The sequence below is a fragment of the Capricornis sumatraensis genome, chromosome 5, assembly GCF_032405125.1.
Source record: "Capricornis sumatraensis isolate serow.1 chromosome 5, serow.2, whole genome shotgun sequence".
NCBI classification, from domain to species: domain Eukaryota; kingdom Metazoa; phylum Chordata; class Mammalia; order Artiodactyla; family Bovidae; genus Capricornis; species Capricornis sumatraensis.
In genome coordinates this window covers 17,229,584-17,252,108 of record NC_091073.1, presented here as the reverse complement: position 1 = coordinate 17,252,108, position 22,525 = coordinate 17,229,584, and the positions used below count along the sequence as shown (strand labels likewise).

The window sequence follows — 22,525 nt, the reverse complement described above, 5'->3', positions numbered from 1 at the left end:
GAGATCCTTGGTTTGTTACTAAACCAAAGGGGGCTCGGGATTATTTCAGTAGGTTAAGATTAAGAGTGTACTCTATGGATGCAGAAAATTGCAGTTATTGAACACACGGTTCCCCAGTCTGCCTACAGCACATAACGCTCGTCATCAGTGTCTTATCTGTCCTCCAGAGGAGAGCAGGGCAGGAGGAGGTGGAAGCGTCCCGGTGCGCGTCACTGCTCACTAGCACCCTCTGTGGCCGCGGCCATCTTCTCCGTCTTCTTAGACTTCCTCTGCATTTGCTCTTGTTCCTTCCTCCTCAGCTTCTCTCTTTGTTTTTCCATCTTCTCCTGGGCCTTCCGAGCCTTCTCTAGAGACACCTTCATTTCCTTCAGTTTTTTTTTGACCACGGCTCGGTCCTGGGATGATGTCATTCCGAGAGCCTGAGAAGGAAACACATACACAAACAATTTGAAAACTGATGACCCCTCTGTTTAAGATGAGGTTGATATCACAAGAGAGTCCAAACTCAAGAGCTGATATAGACATAATCGAAGAGGCAGAAAATGAGGAGGACCGGGTCATATTTGCTCAAGATCTACATGCTGCGGGGCCGAGCTTTACTTGTTCTTTTGCTCTTTGGAGTCCCGAGCACAGTACGATGTAAACCTCAGCAAGCAAATGCTTTCTGATCTGGTAACTAACGGGCAAATGAACAGCGGAAGGGCAATTCTGCTTCTCCAACCTTTGGGCTGTGGACATTTACAGCCAAAAGTACTGCTAAACTCATCACTATTTTCGAAAGCTCGGAGCAGGCCCCTGCTGCCCATCTCGGAGGGCTCGAAGAAGGGCAGGAGGGACTGAAACGGCTTCCCTTCTAGCAATGTATTCACTGACAATGGAAACCAAACATGCCTCCAGGACAACAGCACTCGTGTCAGCATGACTAGCCGTTCCCTCCCTGCAGGTAGACCCATAAAGGAAGCCTGATCATAATGAGGAGCTTGCTCGCTAAGCTTGGAATTCGGAATAAGGGGAGCTGGTTACATATTTTCAATGTTTCACGACCTTAGAATCAACAGCAGGATGCATCCATCTCCCCAGCAGGGACAGGCCTGTCAATGGGCCTTCATATTCACAGGCTATTGATCGAGCTCTAACCTTTTCAAGACCGTCAAGATACTCGGCTGCCATCAGCCCAGCAGGGCGCCTGGGTGGGGGTGGTGGGCTGGCTGTGAGCTCCTTTTGCCCTTTTTCCACAGGGTAGGTGCCACCTCAGACTCTAAAGGAGATAGGCGGGACAGGTGAAAATGAGAGTGTGATGGCAGGGGAAGGGAGGACATGGCCTGCTGCAGCGGGAGGACGAAGTTCTGGGGAGAACACAGGCCTGGTGTGGGAGTGGTATGCAGGGAACAGTGAGGGTGGAGGAGAAAGGAGTTCCAAAGGGGAGATTCATGGGTCTGGACTTTAACTTTAGTGTCATGGGAGAGTCCACACTGGCCGTTATTAAAACACGCTACAAGGAAGTAAGCAGAGTCAGTTCCTGGACCACGTGCTGTTCGGCAGAAGCAATGGATGAGCCTCTAGCACTCCTGCTCAGTAGCCTATCGTTTAATTCAGAACCCAACAATTTCCCAAAACCTCCTTTACCACTGGGAAATGATTCAATGTCCTCTCTGCTGACCGTGGATGAGAAGGACCTCTCAGATATGCAGAAGGCTCTTATCTAATGGAAACATTTCAGGTGCTATGAGTAATACAGATTATACTTGGCAACATACAGTTCTTTACCTTAAGTTTATTTCCATCCAACTGCAGGAGTTGCTCTCCAGTGATGTTTTGGGCACTGAATTCAGAGACATACTGCTCCAGATTTAGGCTCATTAGCCAGTGAGAAACCTGCTGCACGCTCCATTCATGAACGGCCCGATTCGGATACTGACTGTGTTTGGGAGACTGTCCGTCATCAAGGATCTGAGGTAGGAATGTTATGCAGGGTTGTTAAAGGACCGAGAAGCTGTAGCTCAGTAGGAATGTGATGCTATCGAAAAGCCAGCTCTTGCCTACTAGAGCCACACTTGCTTTTAAGCCCTAGAGTAAACAAATGGGTCTAGCTGTGTGTGACACACACACAGTGATCACCTCTATAGTTTCCTTAGGTATTTGGAAATTTAAAAACTTCCCCAGACAAAGCAGCATTTTAATGTAGGAAGTTAATAACTGAAAAATACATTTAATATCACAAGTTTTTACATTAAACCACTTTGGAAAGTTTATCAGATGCAGAAAACAAGTACATCATTTATCTCTGTATGTAATGAACTGCTCTGCACTGGTCCTCTGCTAAGACATTAGAGATATGTAAAGATACATTTTAAAATATTGAGGTAATGTACTTTAAAATACATTTTAAAATATTTTACTTAGAAGGGGAGCAGTAAGCCCTCAAGCATTCTTAGTAGGGGAAATTTCACAGTCATTATTGTATTTGAGCAGCAAGCAAACCTGTAAGGAAGGTGGGATAGGTGATTTACAAATTATCAAATTACTTTTAATAAATGAGGCAAGTGAAGCTCAGAAAGTGTACAGACCTGTCCAAGATTATGCAGCTAGCAAGTGGCAGAGCTCAGCACTTAGTAGTTTATTCTAAATCTCTGGCTCTGTCCAAAAGAGGACAATACTATGAATAGTGCAAAGGCAGCTTGGTTTTAAGACCCACTAGGCTGAGAGGAGATGACGATGGTGATAAATCCGGGAGGAGAGATGGGAGCACCTTAGTGACCATGCAGGGAACAACAGGAGGAAATGGGGAAGCTGAGATGAGGGCAAGGGGGTGAAACACACTGGTCTGTGTCAGGCTAATGGTGGCGGGAGACACACCAAGGGGCTCTGGAGGTGGAGATCCTTTTGAATGTCTTTTCCACTAAGATTGAGACAAGGGCAGAGAGTGAAACTATTTAACATGAGGAAACGCACTGCAGGGGAACACTTCCTGTCTAGTTTGATTTTAAATCATTACAAAGAAAGAAAAGAAGGATACCCCATAAGCCACCACACACAGCCCACTGAGAGCTCACCTCGTCATCTATCATATCCAGGCTCTGAGTGAGAGAGCACCAAAGGAATCAAAAAGAAAAGTGTTACAGAAATAGGCAGCACGCATATACAGTACACATTTTCCATACAATTAAAATCATGCCAGGTCTGAAGAGTGCGGACAGAAACATTTACGAGGAATAAAAGTTTAAAAATCACGTTAGAAAGAAGTAACTAGGAACAGATATTTCGGGTGAATACGTCTTTACTTATCGCGCTCCTCTCCCCGGCCCCAGCCCGCTTCCAGCACTGGTATTCCTTTCTTCTCCTTGTCTCTCGGGGCACTGAGCCGCGTGAACTACCAGAGTAACTTTCTGCCTCTCCTGGACACAGTCATCTCCCGAGGAGTCATCATGGCGCCCACTTGACCCTGGCTTCTAAGTGAAGGTCTTCCCTAGTGGTCCCTCCTGATCAGAACGCACCTCTCCCCTCTCCCCTGGGATGATCCTCAACCAGGGGCCACAACTGACTCGGAGGGACCACCGGGGGTGGTGGGAAAGGTGAGCAAAGGGAAGGATGGGCTGTGCAGTGCTCAGCCACCCAGCCCCACCCCTCTGTGGAGGGCCATCCCATTTACATGCAAGAAAGGCCGAGGAGTTCCCTGGACAGCTTAAAGGGGCTCAGAGACAGACCGTGGCTTCCATGTTGAGGCAGACAGTGGGTGAAATCACAAGGCTTTTACATCAAATGTGAAACCATAGTCCTGATGACTGATCTACAAAATCTGCCTGAAAATGTTTTCCTCTACGACAGTTTACAGGTCACGTGCCCTATCTGAGATGGCAGCTCCGCCGCCCGTGCCGTGCACATACCTCATCGGATGAGAGCACCAAGGACTGAGAGAGTCCAGGCGTTTTGGGCTCTGCTCCCAGGCCGCTCAGGTCTGCTGAGCTGGTGCTACTAGGACTGAAATCGTCACTGAAGGCAAAATTCTGAAAGAATAAGTAAAGCTCAGTGTTAAATGAGCATGGTGAGTGGACCAGAGAGCAGTCTGCTTACAAGCTTGAGAGAGGTTCTTTGGAGAGGTTCTAAGTCATCTTAGAAGAGGTGCATATCTGGTTGGTGGCCTTCGCCCAACAGGGGCTGAGAACTCTGGCCTGCTGTGCTGGACACAGAATTCTGGGCTCTTTCCCTATCACATGAGAGGACAGCCATTTTAGAGAAATGAGTCTTCAATCTCTCTTCAAGGGTACAGTATTCATTACCCTCTACAACTGCTCAGAGAAGTAATGTTAATAAGCCTATCTTCTTTGGCCCTAATTGTGATGAGTAACAGTGTAAGTAAAAATACAAGATGGTGTGGTGAGCCTGAGTTATTAGGAACAGATGGCAATCCATATTAGAAAGGTAACTTGAGCTCCCCCTGGGAAGGACTGCTTGCTGCTGGCCGTGATAAACACCGTGAGAAATGGCAGATCCTCTCCTGGCTGTAACCTTCAACATGATGAGTTCTGGGGGAGGTCACAATCTGACATTACGCTAGTAGTTACATGCTAAAATACAACTCTCGCACAGCACCAGTGGAGTACCAAAGAGGCTGGAGCATGGCCAGACACACGTTTCCAAACAATCACCTGGGGTTGGGGGAGGTCAGGTGTGTCAGAACTTTATGAAAGCTTCCCCAGAACTTTATGAAAATGTTCAGTGGATATTACAGTCAAATAAACTCACAATGACTACATAGTTGCATTTGTGAAAACATTTTAAACCAAATTCTCGAGAGTCTCTCCAATGCAAGATAAGGCTGGAATTATTCAAACAACATTCAGATTTCTCAGATCCAAGACTGAAAATGTTTCAAGACCAATGTGGTCTGCTGTTGCCAAAACTTCTTTTGCTAATAATTCTAGAAGCATTGCCTTTTCTGGAATTCTAAGCACCTGACCAACACCATCTTGTTTCTTATTCCACTTCCTTAGGAACTGGACTGTTACAGTTTCCCATTAGGTTCCCTTGCATTGCGTTTAGTTGGTTGTCAAGAATAAAAACCATGGCAGAGGCCAGAGAATTCAGTACCAAACTCCGAAGGTTTGCTAAAACTTCAGAAAAGGAGATGAAATCAGAGCACAAGGAGCTAAGCTAGTAAAACATTTAAGCATGAGAGCATTTAACACAGCACATTACCATTTGATACTGTCAATGGAGATACAACCTCAAACTCTGTCAAAACATTATGAGCTGTTGACCCCAAGAAAAGAGTTAAATTCAAGTAACATTAGTCACAGGTTATTGTTTGAGAAAGAAAAGTGAACACAGATAAAAGGAGACCAAACAACACATGAAAGTTAGCTACCACATGTGTTTCAATAAATTGTTAGGTAAAGTTTGCAGCGTCATGCTGGAAATAACTGTCATGCATTTAAAAACAAATAAGCATATAATTCCCCACTCTGCTAAAGTTAAAAAACTCTGGTGATAGAATGATCACAGTTTATCAACACGAAAGTTTGATTTAAGAGAAGAAATAAGTAAGGATGCTATGTCAGCATTGATTTGTTTGAAAGGGTTTCATTTAGATATATTGAACACATATTCAGTCTCAAATTTATTTGTTTTCTAGTAAATCTTGAAGAGCACAGCAAAAATAGTTTTGTAATGTAATTTAAAGTGGAATACTTGGTAAACAGATTTATCATACTGTTCCAGGATTCAAAGGCATCTTTCCCAGCATGGCTTAACTGTCAAACTGAGATTAAATAGCAATATGTGAAAAGACAGGCAAATCAAAGATTAACATACAATCTAGAACGGAATAGTATTAAAGAAGGTGGTGGTTAAATAAGGCTTTCTTTCTCCCCAACACAAAAATACCATGCATTGCTTATTGCAGTGTTATCAGTGGTTTCTCAAATCCAGAGTACACACATAAGTTGAGGATGCTTTCCAAAGACTGAAGAGGAGAAAGGATCGGGGTTTTCTTGTTTGCTTTTTAAAATCCACGTGTTTTCTACCTTAGACCCCTTTTTATCTGAAATTAGAGCTTCAGGAGAAGGCTGAAGGGGGCTTGCAGATGAAGGCAGATTCCTGAAGGAATAGTATCCTTTTCGGCTTTCATTAAACCACGAGAAAGGCAGGCCAGTTGAGCGTGTGGAGGCCTGAGCAGTGGAGGATGGCGCCGGTTTCCAGGTTTCCAGCCTGCATCTGAAGATCCTGGGTCACGGAAAGAAGAGCTGTGTCAGACAAAGGAAACGGGCAGATGGCAAACTTCCTGAACTGAATTTTTAAGGGGCTCTGAATACAGTTTGAAGTAGTGGTTTGAGAAGTTGTTCTACACAACAGAGTACAGATTTTGCACTTTTGACTAGAACATTAATCTTTTTTTGCATCTAAATGGACGTTATAACAATGATAAGTATTTTGGTATCACCATTGCCATGATGACTTTTTTGAAATGGGAATAAATGTGTGTGGATAAATTAGCATCAGAGAGGGGCACAGTCTTTTAGGAACTGCTTTGAGTTAATGATCACAGTGTTCCCTTTATTCGGGTCACACAGCAGTGCCTCACTGCTCGTGACATGAGCTCAAAAGCAGCATTTTACCCTGACCTCCTCGGAACACAAGTTCCCAAGAGCCTGAGACTTTAGAAAATGATATATTTCATAACTGGAAATTTCTGGGCTCATGACACTTTGAGCAGAATACACACCTTACTGGTTTTCATCATGATCTTAGTGCCTTATCATAGGAGGAGCACCAGACTAGAGGTCCTGAAACACTACTTGGATGTCCGGGGTCTTTCACTTCCTGTGTACGTGACCTTGGGCCTTCTTTGCCTCTATTTCCTCATCCATAAAAGGTGGATATTTTACGTAACTTATATGTGGTTAAGAATTAAATTAGATATGTGTGTAGAAAGGTCTGTGCTTATTGTTTAACATTTTAAGGACTCAAAGGCATTTGAAAAACAGTCTGAAAACAGACTTTGTTTTCTTACTGCAACCACCTGCATATTTATATTTATCTTTTGGTCAAAAAAATCATCAAGAGCTAAGGCAGGAATGGGCAGCAGTTTCTGTGCATTTTGGAAGAAGGCACCCTCAGTAAGTTCAAGTGATAACTGATATAGTACTTATTATTTGTTAGCTGTTAATGTCAAGGCTATGGTTTTTCCAGCGGTCATGTATGGATGTGAGAGTTGGACGGTGAAGAAAGCTGAGCACCGAAGAACTGATGCTTTTGAACTGTGCTGCTGGAGAAGACTCTTACAAGTCCCTTGGACTGCAAGGAGATCCAACCAGTCCATTCTAAAAGACTAGTCCTGGGTGTTCATTGGAAGGACTGATGCTGAAGGTGAAATTCCAATACTTTGGCTACCTCATGCGAGGAGTTGACTCATTGGAAAAGACCCTGATGTTGGGAGGGATTGGGGGCAGAAGGAGAAGGGGACGACAGAGGATGAGATGGCTGGATGGCATCACCGATTCAACGCACATGAGTTTGGGTGAACTCCGGGAGTTTGAGGGACAAGGAGGCCTGGCGTGCTGCGATTCATGGGGTTGCAAAGAGTCGGACACGACTGAGCGACTGAACTGAACTGAACTGAATGTCATGACAACAAAGAGATTCCTTTTCAATTAAAAGTGCCTCAACAGCATGGCTTACGGGCAACTTATGTCCCAGAGGTATACTGAATCTCAACCTCACATTTCATTTCACATTCTTTTGAAATATTACACATTTCAAATTTACATAGATGATACAGCTCCTAATAATTTCTGTTCATTTCCAAAGTATATTGTGAGAATCAAATGGGACAGTTATTATAAAAGCATCTTGTCAAACTGTAAAGCAATATACACATGTAAAGGGGTTATGAGAACAATGACTACAGAGGATGCAGAAGTCAGTGAAGTTTTAGCAGCACTGAGATCACACGTTGGATGAGTAAAAGTGTTCATCACACTAAAGAGTACAGAAGATATGATTTTAATTTTGTATTTATTTTTAAAAAAAACAAAGGGGTCTGCACGGATAATAGAGAATGACCAACCAGAAATATGCCAACCTTCAACTTTATCCTAAAGTTTAACGTAAAAAAGGTTATATTCTTAAATCCATTTGCTATTCAAAAATGGGGGGTGGGGCGGGGTTACACTGACTGAGCGTAGGAAAGCGTACTCGCAGAGGCAGACTGGTCTCCTGTGAGTGAGTGAGGTCGCTCAGTTACGTCTGACTCTCTGCGACCCCGTGGACTGTAGCCCACCAGGCTCCTCCGCCCATGGGGTTTCCCAGGCAAGAATACAGAAGTGCGTTGCCATTTCCTTCTCCAGGAGATCTTCCCGAACTACTGACTGAAGTTGGGTCTCCCGCACTGTAGGCAGACGCTTTCCCGTCTGCGCCACCAGGGAAGTCCACTTTTTATTTCTGGATCATGGACCAGTGCAGTGGTCCCCAAGTAAGTCTGATAAGTAAGCATCACCTGGGGCAGCTATATAAACACAAATTCTTGGGTACCTGGACTTATAAAGTTAGAATTTGGGGGAGACGGAGTTGACCTAGAATCGACATTTCTAATATATATATCTGAACTCACTAAAATGTTTTTAATATCTGTATTTATGAATATTATCCTGAGTCTAAATTTGAGGTTTCTGGTGCAGAAATAGATTATTATTTACTTATAGGAAGTCACTGCACTGGTTTCCCATGCCCTAATTTCCTCTTTCCAGGGTAACACAATGAGAACCAGTTGTCATTCTATATGTGGTCAACATTATATGTGAGGAATTTTTAAAAATATGAATCTGTAAGGTTATATAGGAGAAGGACAGCTGTCCCCCTTCTCTAAGAGAGGGAGAGAGATCTTATCCCTTTAATGTAAACAAGTTCATCTTTTTTTTTTTTTTAATTTTTTTAATTAAATTTTAAAATCTTTAATTCTTACATGTGTTCCCAAAGTGATCTATGTCAGAGGAAGGTAAGACTCATGTCTCCAGCTTTACAGCCCCTAAAACATCTCCATGGAGTTGGGTCCCAAAGCCCCTCTCTCCATCCCCAATCCTGGAAAACATAATGGCATACCTCTGGGGAGGTAAATCTCTCTGCAGGTAAATCTATCTAGTTAGTCAAAATTTAACTTCTCAGGCTTATCTTTTAGCTCAGTCCCACATTCCAGTAAAAGTGCTCAGAAAGCTCTAACTGTGCTTTAAAACATAAAAATATTTTTTATGCTTTAAAGAGTTTTTATATTTTATATAAAATATCTTTTATATGCTTTAAAAGATAAAAACATTTTCTCTGTAGTCTCATACTCTTATAATTGGGGATATATGAGATAACCTGGGCCTGATGTTTATTTTTCTCTTTGGTTATAAATTTCTGAACCAGCTATAATCAAAGTAACATGGGAATTTTTTTATAAGTTCCATCTGTAATTCAAATAAGGTATGGTAGTACTTAAAATATATGGATACTGTTTTCAAGTTTATAAATAGGCCACTATTAACAACAGCATGAGTATCCTGTCCTATGCCCAAGTGAACTGCTTTTGTAACAATGCTTTTAAAACAACCACCACTACAACTTTTAATAGATAGGAAGTAGGAATATTACTGCCTGACTGTTGTCATTCTAAGACCTAAGAAAACAACTTTTGGTAGCTCAAATCCTAGCCGGGTAATGTTTCAAACAAAATTCTAAGACCACATCTCACTAAACCCTTTCATAAAATTCTCACTGTCAGGAAAATACTCAAGACAAATAATTCCGTGTGGACTTGTACATCCAGCACTGAAGATGGGTCTGAAGGCCATTATGTGAGAATGGTGAAGTCATGGAAGTTCAGCCCTGGATGACATCCAGAGGCTTTCTGCTCTAGCTTTCTACACCAAGATAATCGATGATACAAAGGAACAGTCACATAGAAAGCAACAAAAGCCCACTCCTAAGGAGACAGCAACTGTCCTCACAGTTGCAAAGCACCAGCTCCTGGGGTACTTTGAAAACTATGCTCCAGTTCTCCAGGAGGTCTGCTGTGCCTCTGCTGAGGCTGTATCCTGTCCCCCTCATTTCTTTGTGTATCCCTGACTCTAAAGCTCTCTGAGCTGATGGAACCTCTGTGTGGTTCCTAGTGTCCTTCAAAAATAGAACAGTGGTTTGCTTCCATTTGCTTGGAACTAGAGTATAGAACATTCATTTAAGAAATAAAATTCTCCACTACTTTAAAATTATAGACCTATCAGCTTACCAACTTTTCTGAAACAAATGCCAATCTCCTTTTGGATAAACTCAACTGTTGGGTCTACAAAAGGAGCAGAGAGGGTTTGGTAATGGTTATTCTATGACTGATCACTCTTACAGACTGTTTCACTTTGTGGAGAAATCTGTTGCTGCTGCTAAGTCACTTCAGTCGTGTCCGACTCTGTGCGACCCCATAGACGGCAGCCCACTAGGCTCTACCATCCCTGGGATTCTCCAGGCAAGAACACTGGAGTGAGTTGCCATTTCCTTCTCCAATGCATGAAAGTGAAAAGTGAAAGGGAAGTCGCTCAGTCGTGTCCGACTCTTCACAACCCCATGAACTGCAGCCAACCAGGCTCCTCCATCCATGGGATTTTCCAGGCAAGAGTACTGGAGTGGGGTGCCATGGAGAAATCTGTTAAGAATAACATAAAATTCTTCCTTACTTTTCTTAACTTTTTAGAGTTGGAGGGCAGATTATGGTCCAAGGGGCATAAACTCTATCTAGATCCTTAATAATCCCCTTGAAAAACCATGATTGGTAGAAATGAATAATTAATAGATCTGAAAATAACTTTTGGAGGATCAACACAGGTATGTGTTCTATGCTTATTTTTCTTTTATAGTTTATGCAGTAATGGTTCACTATCACTTTTAGAAAAACTAGATTCATAAATTACTGTTACATCCCTGTTGGAAACTCTCATTTTCTTTCTTTTTTTTTTTTTTGGTGGCACGGCATATGGGATGTTAGTTCCCTGACCAGAGGTTGAACCTGTGTCCCCTGCTGTGGAAGCACTGAGTCTTAACCACTGGACCACCAAGGATGTCCCCCTGAGCTTTATTCGTAGGAACTGGGAGAAAGCATGGCTTCAAGTTAAGTCTCCATAATCCCGAAATGTCATTTTTGGGGTGTGTGGTGGGGGGAGTAACTGTCTCCTGGCCTTTAAATGGTTTACAATTAGCAACTCTATAAAACAATGAACCAATTTGTACACATCTTGAAACCAGTTTATCCCGGTGCTAGCACCCCAAAATTAAGTTGCGCAGGTAAACATTCCTTGGTGAATTTTTTCAGTTTAACTTTGAATAAAAGGTGTAGAAAATACTCAGAATATAACTGGAGTCATCAAAATATAATTAGGCATTCAGAAACTGCAAGAACTGAGAAAGTATAAACAGAATATAGAACTCAAGCAGGTAGTAAAGGAGATTAAGTGAAGAAAGTTAGATGCAACCAGAGGAAGGGTTGCAGACCTCCATTTACTTAAATCAGTCGAAGTGATTCTGTAAGGTTCTAACATTCACCAAGGAGGCTGAAGCTATAAAGCCAGCCTCTTCTGAATGCGACTGAAAGACCTGAACAGGTAACAGCTACAACAAGAGGTGTCCATCTGCAGCCAGGCCAATAACACTGAACACATCCTGCGTCTAGATTCTCAGTTATAGTCTAAATATCTGGTCAACAATCAACAGCCCATCTGAGATGGTCACTATAAAGTGCTTAACCTTAACTTATGATGGGGTTTAGGAAATGCTACCCCAAAATATGGCACCTAGGCATATCTAGTATTTTGAATATTTTAACCTGAAGGAATTTGAGAAACGGCAGGTGCAGGAAGAGCTCTCTGGCCTCCCACATCTCCCTGAACCAGGTCATAAGACCCTGGGGTAGGAGGTGCCCTCCTCCATCCAGAGGAGAGGAGCAGACATTTCCACAGGCACCAAGAGGGATCTGAGCAAACGAATGAACAGGACTTGCTGAATTTCCTCAGCTTACCACTCTTAGCTCATGCCTTTTGGTCCTATCACATTTCCCCACAACTTTCTACACTTGATCAAATCTACTATAAAAATTCGTTGGGCTTAACTCCTTCTCTGGGTCTTCATTTCCTTATGAAGGCTCCTGTGTCTCATAAAAATTACATTAAATACATTTGTATGCCTTTCCCTTATTAACTGTCTTCTTTCAGTTTAATTTACAGGGCTTCAGTTGGAGAACCTAGGGGTATTGAGGGAAAAATATATTTTTCTCATTTTAGATGGAGATGAGTCTTTCCCATACTGGGAAGATATAAAATGAAACAGCAAGATGCAATATAAATAAAATCTATATTATAAAAATAAAAATGTTAGCTCTGGAGTAATAAATGTATTGCTTAGTATCTATACAAATTTGCATTAGAAATCTGAGAAACTTGTCCATTGTCTATTTAAATATATTTAACTGATTTCAGATTTAACTAGTTAAGTTAAATAACTACACTGATAAGAGTATTGGGACCTTTAGAGTCACTATAGCTATTTTAATTTATTAGATTTTGAAAGTTTTTTTAAGTATGAAAAGTACTAGTTTGTTAGGAATGTTAATGTGTCAGGTTTCAGGCACAGCGAATTACTTGAAAGGAAAACGAAATAGATTAAATTTATAAAAGCACCTAAAACAGGACAATTTGGGGGCAATGAGTCTGCTCTCCTGAGGTTAAGCTAATATTGTTTAAAGGTCTTCATGAAAGTGACTGCCTTTATTTCACATAACATTTTATTAGATGTATAAACAAAATGAGATTTATAAGTTGAGTTGAAACTCAAAAAAAAAGTTAGGTTGTAAAATTGGGAGACTTTATTAATTACTTTATATTTATAACACAGATTTAAGGACAAAGCTACCTTTGGGCATTGAAAACACCCAGTGAAAGGGAGAGCGCCTAGGAGCCCATGGCCAAGGTTAAGCTCTCCGGCGGTGCTTTACTGAGTTTCTGCCATCATTGCTCATGGATCCTAACGGCTTGCAAACATGTGCTTTAAAACTTTCCAAGCTCAAAGGTTCAAATTATTCTGCCAATTTCTGATCGCCATCCTCCACTGGCATTTATAACTACGTTTTTGTTTATAAACATTTTTTTAGGGAAAAATTTGGCTCCTCTCCAGACCAGGTTTAGGCAGATTTAGGTTTTCCTCTCTGTGGTTCATCTTGCTCTTAGCTCTTCTGAAAGGGCGTGTTTCCTCCCCCACTCAGCAGCAGAGGCTCTGCCCTTGCTCTGCAACAAGGCAGAACTACCCTTCACATACTTGTCTCTTGGTATAATCTCAAAACTCACTATAGTGCTATGATTTATCTTTGAGAGAAACGGCATCTATGAAGAGTGGTCTGAACTACAATCCACACAGTCCAAGTATTATTCAAGATATTACTAAAGTCAACCCTGCATAAAAGAGACTGTAAGCAAAATATGTAGAGAATATTTTTATATCTCTGCAATAAAAATTATCTTAAGTAGTAATGATGATGATAGCCATTTATATTTAGTAAGGACTTAAAATGTGGTTAAATGCAATCCCAATCCCTCTAATGACCTGAAGAGGTAAGTGTGTAAGAAAACTCAGGCACAGAGAGGTTATGTGACTTGCTCAGGAGGACAAGTGACAGACAGAGTTGGGATGTGAACTCAGGTTCTTAACCACTTTGACATTATACTTTTGGCTTTCACTGGGGCCACTGTCAATTACTATGAAGTACTGCTGAAGATGTTCTATCTTAAGTACCAATCTTACTTTTTATTTTATCTTGTTTTTCCCTATCTAATTTACTTTAAAAATAAATTATATTGTTGTATCATAAAATAATATTTGGAACAAAGAGGAGTACATATAGATAAAAAAAGGTAAACGAGCAAATGAATACTTGCTAATTTTTAGAACAACAAAATAATGAGTTAGAAATCAAGAGTATGTTTTTCATAAAATCATATAGATCAACACTATCCAACAGAAATATAATATGAATCACATATGTAAATTAAAATTTTCTAGTTAGCCACATGGAAAAAAAGTAAAATTAATTTTTGTTTTATTTTTATCTCAAATATTCAAATATTATTTCAACATGCAGTCAGTATTATAAAAAGATCAAGATATTTCGTATAATTTTTTTTCCCATACTAAGTCTTTAAAATCGAGCATGCATCTCAGTATTTACAAGCTACATTTCAAGTGCTCCCCAGCCACACCTGACGAGAGGTCACCACGTTGGATGATGCAGACATAGATGGGTGGGGAGTCACAGACCATCTAGCTTTAGTTGGCCTCGCTTGTGTTTCGGCGAGGAATTCAGAGACTTACCTGTGGCAAAGTCAGGATGAACACTGGATTCCAGCTCTGCGTCTTCTCCACTATTCAGACTTTAAAGGAGGAAGCAGACTCACTTCCACAGAGGAGCGCTGTCTCCCTCCCTCATCATCTTCCCACCTGCCACCATCTAGCCTTGCTCTGAGATACACGTCTGCTCACAGGGCTTCCCATTCGGTGACTGAGCCGAGAGCGTTTCCAGAATGGACACTCTACTGGTACCACTGGCTCCTCACTCTAAGAAGAGCACTTTATCTGACTCTGGTGTATACTTTAAAGGATGAACAAGTGCTGACAACTGTTTCCTGCTTTGGTTATCTGCTGTGTAACCTGGTTAAATCAGAAAGTTCACTGAGCATGTATTTGAAAAGGACAGAACCAAATCACATTTCTCTGCATTTTTCTCCTTATTTTGTCCTCTCCTTATTTCAAACTCATCTTTTGTTTCATGTTGGTCATGTATTTGAATCATTTTGTCTCCACAAGGAACAACATAAGCTCTCTACTCTTTCAGTTCAGTTCAGTTCAGTTGCTCAGTCGTGTCCAACTCTTTGCCACCCCATGGACTGCAGCATGCCAGGTCTCCCTGTCCATCACCAACTCCGGAGTTCACTCAGTCTCATGTCCATGGAGTCAGTGATGCCATCCAACCATCTTATCCTCTGTCGTCCCCTTCTTCTCCTGCCTTCAATCATTCCCAGCATCAGGGTCTTTTCAAATGAGTCAGTTCTTCACATCAGGTGGCCAAAGTATTGGAGTTTCAGCTTGAGCATCCGTCCTTCCAATGTATATTCAGGACTGATTTCCTTTAGGATGGACTGCTTGGGTTTCCTTGCTGTCCAAGGGACTCTCAAGAGTCTTCTCCAACACCACAGTTCAAAAGCACCAATATTTTGGCGCTCAGCTTTCTTTATAGTCCAGCTCTCACATCCATACATGACTACTGGGAAAAACCAAAGCTTTGACTAGATGGACCTTTGTTGGCAAAGTAATGTCTCTGCTTTTTAATATGCTGTCTAGGTGGGTCATAACTTTTCTTCCAAGGAGCAAGTATCTTTTAATTTCATGGCTGCAGTCACCATCTGCAGTGATTTTGGAGCCTGAAAAAATAAAGTCTGACACTGTTTCCATTGTTTCCCATCTATTTGCCATGAAGTGATGGGACCAGATCCCATGATCTTCGTTTTCTGAATGTTGAGTTTTAAGGCAACTTTTTCACTCTCCTCTTTCACTTTCATCAAGAGGCTTTTTAGTTCCTCTTTGTTTTCTGCCATAAGGGTGATGCCATCTGCATATCTGAGGTTATTGATATTTCTCTGCAAATCCCGGCAATCTTGATTCCAGCTTATGCTTCATCCAGCCCAGCGTTTCTAATGATGTACTCTGCATATAAGTTACATAAGCAGGGTGACAATATACAGCCTTGACGTACTCCTTTCCCAATTTGGAACCAGTCTGTTGTTCCATGTCCAGTTCTAACTGTTGCTTCCTGACCTGCATACAGATTTCTTAGGAGGCAGGTCAGGTGGTCTGGTATTCCCATCTCTTTCAGAATTTTCTACAGTTTGTGGTGATCCACACAGTCAAAGGCTTTGGCATAGTCAGTAAAGCAGAAGCAGATGTTTTTCTGGAACTCTCTTGCTTTTTCCATGATCCAGTGGATGTTGGCGATTTGATCGCTGGTTCCTCTGCCTTTTCTAAACCCAACTTGAACATCTGGAAGTTCACAGTTCACATACTGTTGAAGCACGGCTTGGAGAATTTTGAGGATTACTTTGCTAGCGTGTAAGATGAGTGCAGTTGTGCAGCAGTTTGAATATTCTTTGGCATTGCCTTTCTTTGGAATTGGAACAAAAACTGACTTTTTCCAGTCCTGTAGCCGTTGTTGAGTTTTCCAAATTTGCTAGCATATTGAGTGCAGCACTTTCACAGCATCATCTTTCAGGATTTGAAATAGCTCAACTGGAATCCCATCACCTCTACTAGCTTTGTTCGTAGTGATGCTTCCTAAGGCCCACTTGACTTCGCATTCCAGGATGTCTGGTTCTAGGTGAGTGATCACACCATCGTGATTATCTGGGTTGTGAAGATAATTTTCATATAGTTCTTCTGTGTATTCTTACCACCTCTTAATATCTTCTGCTTCTGTTAGGTCCATACCATTTCTGTCCTTTATTGTGGCCATCTTTGCATGAAATGTTCCCTTGGTATCTGTAATTTTCTTGAAGAGATCTCTAGTCTTTCCCAACTTATTACTTTCCTGTATTTCTTTGCAATGATCACCAAGGAAGGTTTTGACGTAAGATGGTGGATAGAAGGACATGTGCTCATCTTCTCCTGCAAGAACTCCAAAACTACAACTTGCTGCTGAACAACCGTCGACTGGAGAATGTTGGATCCCACCAAAAAAAGATACCCCACATCCAAGGGCAAAGGAGAAGCCCCAGCAAGATGGCAGCAGGGGCAAAATCGCATTCAGAATCAAACCCCTTACCTGCCAGAGACGCTCAGAGGGCTGAAACAAACCTTGTGTGTACCAGGACCCAGAGACCCCACAGAGACTGAGCCAGAACTGTGTTTGAGTGTCTCCTGCAAAGGTACGGGTCAGCAGTGGCCTGACGCAGGGGCAGGGGCTCTGGGTGCAGAGCATAAGCCCTCTGGGGATGGCATAAGCCCTCCTGGAGGAGGTCGCCATTAACCCCACCGCAGAGCCGCCAGAACTTACCCAGGACGGAGTTAACAGACTCTTGGAGGACACAAACAGAACCTTGTGTGCACCAGGACTCAGGAGAAAGGAGCAGAGACCCCGCAAGAGACTGACCCAGACTTGCGCGAGTGTCCAGGAGTCTCCAGTGGAGGCACGGGTCGACGATGTCTTGCTGCAGGGCTGGGGGCACTGAGTGCACAGTGCGTGCATGGGACCTCTTGAAGGAGGCCGCCATTATCTTCATTACCTCCACCATAGTCTGGCCTCAGGTCAAATACAGGGAGGGAACACTCTCAGGGTATCACTAATTGACTGACCTCATCCAATTTTTATCATCTTATAAGAAATGGATGAAAAGCCTGAGATAAGATTACTAACTCAGTTTGTGAATTATTTTTGAGAAAACGTCACAGGCCTGATGAGTTTACTCCCAGTTCTTCTAACCACTGGGAAGACCAGTGGGACCCTGCAGCACTGGGGCTTGTCGCCCACCTATCTTCAGGGACCCTGTGAAGCCAACTCAACTGCAGTATGCTGGACAGTAACTGTGCTTCTTGGAATAGGTTTTCTAAGGTTCTGGCCCAATTATTTGTTTATATAGGAGAATGGAAGCTATCGTTAGATTTGATTACTGTTAACGAATCACTGTGATAGCTCAAAACTTTTATTTTTGGAAACAGGAAAAGCCCCTCTTCTTTTCTGTCTTATTATTACAATTATATGAGGTCCCTTCAGTCCTGTCAACATTCTACTGTAATTATAAATAATTATGAAACTATGATTCTAATTGAAAACTATTTTATAACATTGTACATGTGAATTGTTTGTGATTACTGATGCAGAGAGACACAAGAATTGATGTTTTAAAATATACCTGACTGGCAGCCTGGGTGGCTGCTGGTTCAAAAGCTGGCATTAACTGTGCTTAAGCATCGTGCTGATGACCACCCGCTGGGGGCTATGGGTGGTTTTGCCTAGAGTAAGGTGAGCGCTTGCCAAGAGAATCAAGACCTGCTTGATTTTCACCTGCAGTTTAAACAAGGACATAAAAACTCTCTGGCAACTATAATGAAATTCAGTCAAACCTTGTCTCCACTCTGCTGGGCGCCTGTGCTTAACATGCCCCATCGAGGGTGGTGCTCCCAAGGTGACAGGTTGTGGCTGCCCCAGGAGCCCAGGAACCACAGTGTCATTCCTGAAGGGTCCCAGGGTCTCTCCCGTAGTGTATTTGGGCATCTCTCTCTCCCTTAAATGGTGTAACCGTTTGTTGTTTTTTCCCCTGAGCATACTTGATACTCTTCTATTCTTAATTCTAAGGCACTCACTAAATTTCTCATTTCAAAATCATGCAAAATTAAAAATTGCTTTTGAGTTCCATTATGGCCTAATTTCCCCCTGAGATTTCTGTCCTCAATATAAACAGAGATTTCTTGCCATTCTCCATTGGACAGCACAGAGGAAACCCAGAAAAACAAAATAAATTTTGGAATTCTCTTTTCCCATCCTTTATCCTCTCCCCCATTCTCCTGTAATCATGGGGAGAAGGTACAATTTCTCACCAAGTTGCCAGAAAAGAGAAAAGAGAGAAAAAAGGCTTGGGACAACCTATAAAATGGATAAATGGTCTGCAAAGAATTTTGTGTTCCTTTATTCTTAGCATTTTGTCTGTTTCTTCCTTAGCCTGTACTTTTGGGATGATTCCCTAAATTCATAGAGCAATATAAACATCATTAGATGCTTAAGGAAGTGCACATGACATTCAATGTAAAAAAAAGCATCTAGACAGGAGGCCAAGCTCCAGGTAACTGACATTAATTGCCTGTTGCATAATCCAGCGCAAATCAATTAAATTCTATGAAGGTGAAGTTTTTTATCAATAAAGGGTAGTATTATTATCTCCCCTCCCAATCTTATTGTATGAATCAAATGAAAGGATAAATATAAAACTTCTTTGTAACTCACAAATAATAATAATAGTGATTTCTATCTTTATTATTATTTTTGAATGTCTTCTATGTGCAAGGTAGCAATTTAAAAGCTTTACATGAAAACTCATTTAACTCTTACACTAATGGTATGAGGTAGCTACTCTTATTATCCTCATTTCACGGAAGAGGAAATGAAGGTACAGAGGCTACATAACCTGTCCAAGATTTTCAAGGCAGTAACTGGGAGAGCTCTGAGTTAAACCCAGGCAGCTGGACTTGAGACAGAGCACGCATCTGTGCCTTAATGTCTTCCTATACAAAGCCAAGTTTACAATTATGCAATCTCAGAATAAAATTGGGAAAGCTTGACAATATATTATACAAAGATCATTTCTTTATAGGACAGTCTTTATCTAATAGTAAGCATAGTTGATGGCACTGGCAAAAATCAATTGAACAGCTGAGTCCAGAGACAGTGGTCTTTCTTATATGTAGGTGGACAGAAACAGTCTTGAAAGCCAACAAGGTACTTAAATGCAAAATCACCCTTTCAGACTTAAAAAGAGAATATACAAGCATTGTGGGTAGCCAGGCAAAAAAGCTGAAATATGTCTAACTGACATGTCACATAGATATATTTATGCTGTATTTAGATAAGCACTTACTAAAACTGTTCATGTGACCATAATTCTGCAATTAAGCCAATGGACCAAGTGTAGGTCTATGTGTAGGCTATAACTGAAGAAAAATACACACCATGGAACTTTTCCTTCATCTCACCTCTAGGTACATCCCATCAGCACAAAGATACTGACCGCTGACTTTGGTTAACAAGGGCAGGGAGTCAGAAAGTTCAGACGCACAGACACAGCTGTGTTCATAATCACCCACCCATACCTGCTACCTGGAGAAAACCTATTGGCTTCTTTCTCCTTCTCTTTCCATTTCTTTCCCTTGTTGGAATTCTTCCGCAAAGGTGCCCTGTAATGACAGCACGCGGTCAAAAAGGGAAATGGGACATTTTCTCCTTTAACCCTTCTCTTACAGAGGGTTTGCTTTTCACCTCGTGAGGTGCTTACCCCAGATTCACGAACTTCCGCTTGATTTTTCCTCCTCGCACCACCAATGAACTGGATGCCCTTAGTGACTTGGGACCTTTGGCACCATCTAGGATATAGACGTATGTAAAAAAAGGATTATTATCATGTTTTCTGTTACTATCATTTTTCAAAAGCTATTGTCAAAAGTCACTGCATCTCTGTAGCTAAGGGTTTGCCTCAATTCCTAACTGTAAAAGAAAATAATGGATGCCTTTTATAAGGAAACGGGATACAGCTATGTTGAGGAACACTCAGTTAAACCAGGAGAGGGCCTGTTATACAGAAGCCCAATTCTAAAATCAACAGAATTTTAGCTTCAAATAAAGTGGAATGGAAAAATAAGCAAGAATAAACACTATCAAATCACCCTTTACATTCAAAGCAGGGGCCAAATGACTTTCTTTTGTTCGTTCTCTGGCTCCAACTCTGCTTCAAATGTCTGGGCTGGGTCTTCTACGCCTTTCTTGCTTTGGGTTTTTAAACGCTTTCTGACAGGAACCCAGCCACTTCCCCTCTATGTCCCAAGTCCAGTGAAGAATGTCACCCCTGAGAGTCTGGGAGATTCAGGGAGAAAGTGAGAGTCAAACCTTCCCCTTCTAGTCTGCCCCTTGCTAATGGCTTGCGGCCAGCACTGGGACAGAAGAGATAGACATAGGGGAGACGGCTCAAGCAGGAGCTCAGCTATAAAACATTTACAACTTTGCAAGGTCTTTTTTAGAAGTTGGCTTGGAGCACAGCTTGGCTGGCCTCCCTTGATGTGGAAGACTCCAAAACCTCCTCGGTGTTTGGAGCTGAATGATCCTTACTTGTCTTGAGTCATGCTGGCATTCAAAAGCACAGCAGCTGCTGGGGGGTGGGGACACCTGAGATGATGCCAGAAGCCGATCAGAGGAAAGACTGCCAATGGAATTCAATGTCAGCTGCAGGAACAAGATCTCACTAGTGGCACTTATTCCACCTTGGACAAGGCAGAAACTGCTGTGACTCTACCTGGAACTATATCGCAGTGGATGCTGTTTGGCATTACATCTCAGCACATCCAGTTATCTGAGATCATTAACAAAGGGTATCTTAACTTTGATGCATATTTGTGTATGAAAACTGCTTTTTCTCAATCGTCTGTGGGTGTCTGTCTATCTTTTTAAAATTTAAAAGAAAATCCAGCAACTTTGTGGCATGGAATATAGTTCTCCTAAGAAAGTATTCAGTTAATCTTCTGGGTTAATCTTGCTTATGCTTTTTGTCTATTTCAGGAGAAATTTCTAAATACACATAACTTACAAACAGTTCTCATTTAGAAGTTTCTTTTCGAAGTTTTGAAGATGCATAGGATGTTGAAAAACATTCTAAGGATTTTTAGCAATGACCTTTTCATAGTTTCAGTTAATGATACTCTGATTACAATAACCAATAATTTTGAAATGTACATAATGAAATAGAAAAGTCAGAAATATGTCCAAGTCAAAATCCACTTCTAGCCTCAAATATTTATTATGACTATTTGCATCATTACTCTTTGGGTAACGGAATTAAACAGTCACAGATGTGACATAATCACCTTAAGAAAATCTACAGACATGGCACAAACTCGTTCTAAAGTGATTTTGCAAACAGACATTAAAAAAGCAGGCCTGCAGTTTTCCTAACAGAAGTCAAAGAAAAGAAAATACTATATTCTTCCAAATCCATTCTAGAGCAACTCTTATGGCTAGGACTGTGTGAAGTTAAAAGGAGACGGATTTATTATTTTTGGAAACAAAGGTGGCTGGAAGATGTTTCAATGAGTGGTGTGAGGACGAGATGAGACGATGTACACGGCAACACTCTACAACCTATTAGCGTGGCAATTATTTGGACATCTTGGGATTAAAAGCCTGATTCTGCCCATCATAGAGCCTGCTGCCAGGCAACCTCACATCACTGTCTCATACATTGGCCAAAGTGTGTTCCAAGACACACTTAAATGAATGCTTTCAAAAGGCCGAAGAGGCAAGATTAAGTAATAAAGCACTTCTCCAGCTTAAATCAATCAAACCCATCTTTAATGTACATTAGAAATTCTAGTCCATATAAAAACCAACACTGGATTGGTATGACTTCAGGAAAAGAAAAAAGAATTTTGACAGTTTTGTCTGTTTGCTTATTTAGCTGTATCTGAAATTTCCAGTAGGCTTTTTGAAATCTCTCCATTACCACCTTCCTGAGCAATCAGAGGTCCAAGTCTTCATACTGGATGCCATAGCTTTAAGCTTTGGCAAGCTGGTCTTCACTTTCAAAGGTAATAACTGATCTCCTGAGCTAAATACTAAACCACTGCTGGGACTGTACTCTTCTTATTCTCACTGTAACAAGACGCTTGACTACCTCTTCTTCTTCTATTATGTTGCTGTTCAGCCGCTCAGCTGTGT

The 22,525-nt window shown here is 41.5% G+C and overlaps 1 protein-coding gene across 4 annotated transcripts in view; it reads right to left on the bottom strand.

Annotated features, from left to right (window-relative positions):
* Positions 1-209: 209 nt before the first annotated feature.
* The window catches only part of PPP1R9A (protein phosphatase 1 regulatory subunit 9A), a 333,750-nt gene continuing 311,434 nt past the window's right edge, over positions 210-22,525 (bottom strand). Inside the window, exons 13-18 of one of the 4 annotated variants that reach the window (XM_068972650.1) lie at positions 20,097-20,184; positions 19,915-19,998; positions 6,024-6,222; positions 3,885-4,004; positions 1,768-1,950; positions 210-419 (exon numbers count right to left, since the gene is read on the bottom strand). In XM_068972650.1, the coding sequence (XP_068828751.1) occupies positions 210-419; positions 1,768-1,950; positions 3,885-4,004; positions 6,024-6,222; positions 19,915-19,998; positions 20,097-20,184 (884 nt within the window). Of the gene's footprint in view, positions 420-1,767; positions 1,951-3,053; positions 3,078-3,884; positions 4,005-6,023; positions 6,223-19,914; positions 19,999-20,096; positions 20,185-22,525 lie in introns of all 4 variants that reach the window. The other 3 variants (XM_068972651.1, XM_068972653.1, XM_068972652.1) reach the window with 3 other exon arrangements.